The 6,299-nt window shown below is 44.2% G+C and overlaps 1 protein-coding gene across 1 annotated transcript; it reads left to right on the plus strand.

The window, feature by feature from the left end:
* Window positions 1-325: 325 nt before the first annotated feature.
* On the plus strand, window positions 326-4,599 carry NUDT2 (nudix (nucleoside diphosphate linked moiety X)-type motif 2). Its single transcript, XM_009586153.1, is given in 3 exon segments — window positions 326-465; window positions 4,303-4,501; window positions 4,503-4,599. Coding segments are annotated over 3 exon segments (429 nt in total). The 5' UTR covers window positions 326-332.
* The last annotated feature ends 1,700 nt before the right edge of the window (window positions 4,600-6,299 follow it).

Below are 6,299 nucleotides of genomic sequence, written 5' to 3' on the forward strand. Positions count from 1 at the left end.
CTTTTTTTTAGTCCCTACAGTGTGGTTTGTAATTTAGCAGCAGCAGCAAAGATGCAGGTCATGCTTCTTGACAACCTTTTTTTTAAAGCTTTTATATAAGTTCCTGTTTCCTTGTTTTAAAAGGAAAGGACTCAATTTTTTACAATTCAAAGGTAGTTAGTAAGATACAGTTTGACTGTGTAGTAACTACAAAGGGATGGATGACTTTTAGCCCACACTGAGATATGTTTCCTGGTTAAATATGACTGGTTTGTTTGAGCTCCATGTTGTATATTGTTCCTGCTTGATCCTCTCTGCTCTTCCACAGCTCTCTGTGCAGTTAACAGTGGGGCATGGCTGTGAGAGCTTGTGGCCTAATCATCTACAGGAGGCTGCAGTCAGCACCGTCTTCTAAGGTCACTGATGGTATTGAATACCTCCTCCTTCAGACATCCTATGGGACCCATCACTGGACCCCACCCAAAGGTAATGTTTGTTTTGGTCACACACTTCAAGGTCGTTTCTGTTGGGAGTGAGTGAGATTACAGACTGAACTTTGGCTGAATGCTGCTAAGGTCAGGTTTGAGGGGCAGTTAATCAGTTGACAGTTGATTATGCTGTTTGTGCAGCTGAGTGGGGAGTTCTGTGGCTGAAATTCTTTGCAAATTGTGACTGTATAAACTGTATGGGTATGACTGATAGGGGCTGGAGGGGGTCACCCAATCGTGCTCCTCAGATATCTGATGTTTCTGGCAGACATTGAGCAGACAACTGAAATTAGATAGCTAGAGAAATTTTTACCTTCTTGCTGAGGTCTGATCCTCTGCCAGATCCCCATACTGTTACCACTGTACAGTTGGTTGACCCATGTATAATCAGAAGGGTCACAGTTTGCAGCACAACATTAGAAGGCAAGCTGAAATCAGTGATGATTTACTATACAACGCCTTTCTTAGAAGATGCAGGAGTTTCTTTAAGTTCAGGAGATCATTGGTGAAGAGCACATACCTAATGCAGCAGAGATGAGAGGGACAGCTAGGAGAAGTAACCTTATCAGCCATCTTCACCTAAGCCATCCTCGCTCATCAGTGAGGCCCCAAAGGAGAAGACAAGCCTGGTGCCCCAAGACATACAGCAACACCTTGTCTGTAAAGACACATGGGAGAGCCAGTGTTTGGTAGTACGTAGTCACAGCCCTGGTACTCGGAAAAGTGCAGCACAGAAATACATCAGGTTCCTTGTAGATCATCTTATATGCTGTTTTTTACCCTCTGAGATTTCTTCCTGGTAGTTTTTACTTCTTGTTTTGTAAAATGCAGTGCCCTTAAAGCATAGTGCAGGAGCAGTTTGTAAACAGGAATTTGCAAATTGGAAAAAAATCTTGTAACAGTATCAACTATGCTCCCCTATTAAGGGAAAGAACAAAACTTTCCAAACCTCCCCCTTTGTCCACTTCACCAAAAGCCTAAGGGAGTAGAGTTTGCAGCCTACTGGAAAGCTAAAAACGTGCTGAGACATGATTAGTTGTTGTAAGAAGAGAGACCCGTGTGGAAAGGTTTACTGGGAACACAGTAATTCTGGACAAGCGATTGAAATTACTTGTAAGCATTTCAGTAGGGAGTGAAATGACTCGTAGGCATACATCTCACACACTCAAAATCATAGAATCGTAGAATGGTTTGGGTTGGAATGGACCTTTAAAGGTCCATTCAGCAATGAGCAGGGACATTTTCAACTAGATGAGGTTGCTCAGAGCCCCGTCCAACCTAACCTTGAGTGTTTGCAGGGATGGGGCATCTACCACCTCTCTGGGCAACCTGTTCCAGTGTTTCACCACCCTCATGGTGAAAAATGTCTTCTGTCTGGTCTGAATCCAGCCTCTTTTAGTTTAAAACCATTACCTCTTGTCCTGTTGCTACAGGCCCTACTAAAAACTTTGTCCCCATCTTTCTTTTAAACACCTTTTAGGTATTGAAAGGCTGCAGTAAGGCCTCCCTGGAGCCTTGCCTTCTCCAGGCTGAACAACCCCAGCTCTCTCAGCCTTTCCTTATAGGAGAGATGTTCCAGCCCTCTGATCATTTTCGTGGCCCTCCTCTGGACCGCTCCAGCAGGTCCATGTCTTTCCTGTGCTGAGGGTTCCAGAACTGGATGCAGTACTTCAGGTGGGGTCTTACCAGAGCGGAGTAGAGGGGCAGAATCACCTCCCTTGACCTATTGTTTATGGTTTTATAGATCAAAAGTCACATACAAAAGCCACAATCTGATGGCAGGCTTTAATAGTAGCTTGGTACAGATTTGGGGGCCATAAATGGGGAGCATTATATAGTCTCTGCAATATGAGTGATCTTCAAAGGCAGCCTCAGGTTGTGTGATGCAGTAACATAACTTGTACATGGTGCAGACATAGATGTAATGTAGCAGGAGCCAGGGTGAGAAGTTGTAATTGTCTCTCCAAGAGCACGCAAAGGGCAATTTACAGCTACAGCTGTACATTGGTATCTTGAAAGTTCCCAAAGCAGCTGCAACCCTTATGGGATTAAACTGGACTTGCTTGGATCCCTCCACGTGAGCTTCATCAGCCTCATCTCTGTTCTTAGAACTGTGACTTAGCACTAGCCGAGGCTGGTGGGAAGGGGATGCGGGGTTCATTTTCCTCCTCAGCATTTTGGAACCACATTAGTGCGAACGGCTGGGAGGATCTGGAAGCTGTGGTGTGAGGTGCTGCCAGCAGTCCTTTTTCCGCCCAGTAGGTAGACTCTACTGCACAAACTTGGAAACTTATTGAGCTTAGACTTGAGGTTATCATCAGCAGGTTGAGGTGATTGCCTTTCTCTGTGCTGGAGAGCAGGAGGTTGCACTGGTGTCCTTTGAGTTGAAACTGAATCTCAGCCCTCCAGCTTTATTACTACCTCAACTCATTGCACGTTCGGTGACTACGGATCATGATTATCATAAAAAATAGTGGTTATTTACTGTTCATGGTTGTTCTGTGGGCATTTGCTGTGGGTACTGTAAAAGTAATCCAGCTGTGCAAGGCCGAGTGAATTCTGTTTCTCAACTGTTAGTAATAAGTCCCAGCTATGGAAATACATACTTTGTCAAAAAGGAGACAGCTTGACTTGCAGTGCTGAGATTCAGGGGGAAAGTATTTTTACTTAAAGCCTCAGTTTATTTGATCTTAAATATCCGAGACATCAAGTGCAACATCAGATGCTGTTTTCTGCACAGTTGCTGCTTGAAATAGAAGTGTATTTTACATTTGAGATGATGTCACATTGTAAGAGGTGTTTAAGCTTCTGATACGCAGACAAAGAAGTGAGAGAGACCTGTTGGGAAAGCAAAATGAGCTTCCCACATATCCCAGTTCTAGTACTGAAGGGTGGCTTTGAGTACCCGGGCCCCAAGGAAAGATTCATTTCTGTGATGAAATTATGGCTCTTTGCAGCCAGTGACATAGAAACCAGAGTGACACCAGGGGCAAAATAAAGCTTAACTTTTTTTTCCTCTTGAAGCCTCCCAACTCCTACTATGTTGCTTTTTTGAGATCTTGCTTGGCTTGTTCTATTTATATTCTGGTCTGGAGCTTTCATGAGAAAACCAAATCTGACATTTCTCAACAAAAGTACAAACAGCTGGGGATGTGTTATATTTATCCGTTGTTTGTAATGGCACCTCTCATTCTGAGCAACGTAAAATAAATGTGTCCTAGAAGAACTACACAGCTGGTGAAAGGACTGGCTTTTAGGCTTGCTGCGTTTCAGAGGGGAATATGGGTGAGAAATGAAAATACCCCTAACTGCCTAACTGAAACCCACCTTTTAAATGGCATTTGTTGGTGCCCAGACCCGTTGTTTCTGGGCTGTTGGCATGAGTCAGAGTTTTGCAGAATTGAGCCTTAAGCTTCAGTGGGAGGGAAGGGTTGAGAGAGGTCTAAGACTCTTGCAGATGAGCAGTCTCCCCTCTAACTGGATAAAGGAAAAACTTTCATGAGGCACTCAGTCCTCAGTATGATCTAGGTGGAACGTTACGGGTGCAGAGTGCTCCAGGAGAGGAGAGGAAGACTGGGAATAAAGGATGTCTAGTGCTGACAGGCCACTGGGAGTTTCAGAAAATGTGGGATAAACAACAATCCTAAAAGCCACAAGACAAAGACAAATCAAGACATAAGAGTTGGAAAAGCAATCTCTGTTCTCCAAGTTCGATTTGATTCTGTATCAACTACAGTGTACTCTCATCTCTGACTTCCAATGTTTCCTAGTTGTCAACTGGATAAACAAAATCTGAGTTTCCTTCTCAGAGACTTACTTTTCACCTTCTTGGCAGGCCACGTGGACCCAGGAGAGGATGACCTGCAGACAGCCTTCCGGGAAACACAGGAAGAGGCTGGTCTTCAGGCCAGTCAGCTCACCCTCATAGAGGGGTACAAGAAAGAACTGCACTATCCTGTCCGTGGCAAACCTAAGACCGTCATTTACTGGCTGGCAGAAATGAAGGACTGTAACACAGAAATCAAGCTCTCGGAAATGGCTGAAGCTGGAGGATGCTTGCAAATTTGCAGAATATGAGGACATGCAAGCGACGCTGAAAGAAGTGCATCAGTTTCTCTGCTCCAAAGAATAAATGCTTTTGTGAAGGATAAGGGGAATTTTTGAAGAAACATGGCCTGCTTTTTTCTTTTTTTTTAATTTTTATTTTGAACCAGGAGAACAACTACATGGCTGCTGAAATGTAGATTTCTTTTTTAAATCTATACAAATTCACTGAAGATACTTGGAGCTTTTAAAGAGCTTGTGCTTTTGTCTCCCCTAGCTAATGCAAAAAAGCATGGTCTGATTGAACCATGAGTCAGAGATGTCTGAATTGAAACCCAAAGCTAACAAAGACTTCCTCTGTCCCTGTCTCCTTTTCTTTTTCCTTTTTTTTTTTCCCTTGAAGTGCTGAACAACCACAGGTCTCTTTGAAAAATCAAACACTTGATATTCCTTGACTTGCTGATGTAGAACTACAGAGTTGAGAAAATGAGTAGATGGAGATTTTTTTAATAACAAAATGTTTACTGCAGAAGTTGCACCTTGCATTTCAAATGGAGAAGCAGTAGTTCTGTTCCCAGCTCCTCCACTGATACGCTGCGATAACTTGTCAAATCATTTCAGGTCTTGTTTGTTTGTATCATGAATTTATGTGCATCACTAATGTACTGTTATGAAAACATTTTTCATCCAGAGAGTCTTAGTAGATGGTTGACATACAGTATTTAAATGCTAAACTTGAAGTTCTTCTTTTGCCTCTTTCTTTTCGCTCTTTAACAAAGACCTTGGCCATACATTATTCAGGGGGTTGGGAAACGGAAATCTATCTGCCTGATACAGCATTTTCTGCACAGAGTATCTAAGCTAATGTGCGATCTTATATCTGTTCGATAGCATCTGTGTTTCTGTGGCTGCAGCCTGCACCCATGTGTGAGAAGGGCCGTGTGCGCTGCTAGCGCTCTGCTGTAGATGCTCGTGCTGGATGATCGCAGTAACCTGCAGTGGTACTGATGAGCCCGCCGGCATCAGCTTTCCTGTGGACCTCTCTTTTGTCATTAACATCACTGGGAGCTGGGGTTGTTAGCACTCTGTATGATTATGCGTGTTCAGTTAGTAATGGTTCATGGATGTTTTGGTACATAAATACCAAAAAAGCATGACAGCATTATTAACATTTTTAGGTGAGGAATGAGGTTTTCTGAACTCTGGGGGAGAACAAGTTGTCCCTTCTTCCCTACGTCTCCTCTAGCCTTTGCTGCTTAGGCACTTGGACCTCATAAAGCAAGTAAGTGTGGGCTCTACTTCCACTTTGTCTTCCTCCTTGCTGCAGGAGTGAAATGAGGGTCATCAGCATTGCATCAGCCCTGGTGCAATACCAGAGATGCAGCGTAACTGGGCTGAGAAATATGGGCAGCAGTTTAGTATTGTGCCCCTGTGCCCTAGTGAGGCCGCACCTCGAATCCTGTGTTCAGTTTTGGGCCCCTCACTACAAGAAGGACACTGAGGTGCTGGAGCGTGTCCAGAGAAGGGCAACGAAGCTGGGGAAGGGCCTGGAGCACAAGTCTTATGAGGAGTGGCTGAGGGAACTGGGGCTGTTTAGCCTGGAGAAGAGGAGGCTGAGGGGAGACCTCATCGCGCTCTACAACTACCTGAAAGGAGGTTGTAGCGAGGTGGGGGTTGGTCTCTTCTCCCAAATAACTAGTGACGGGACGAGAGGAAATGGCCTCAAGTTGCACCAGGGGAGGTTTAGACTGGTCATTAGGAAAAATTTCTTTACTGAAAGAGTGGTCA

The sequence above is a fragment of the Fulmarus glacialis genome, unplaced genomic scaffold (genome assembly GCF_000690835.1).
Source record: "Fulmarus glacialis isolate BGI_N327 unplaced genomic scaffold, ASM69083v1 scaffold29539, whole genome shotgun sequence".
Taxonomy (NCBI): Eukaryota; Metazoa; Chordata; class Aves; order Procellariiformes; family Procellariidae; genus Fulmarus; species Fulmarus glacialis.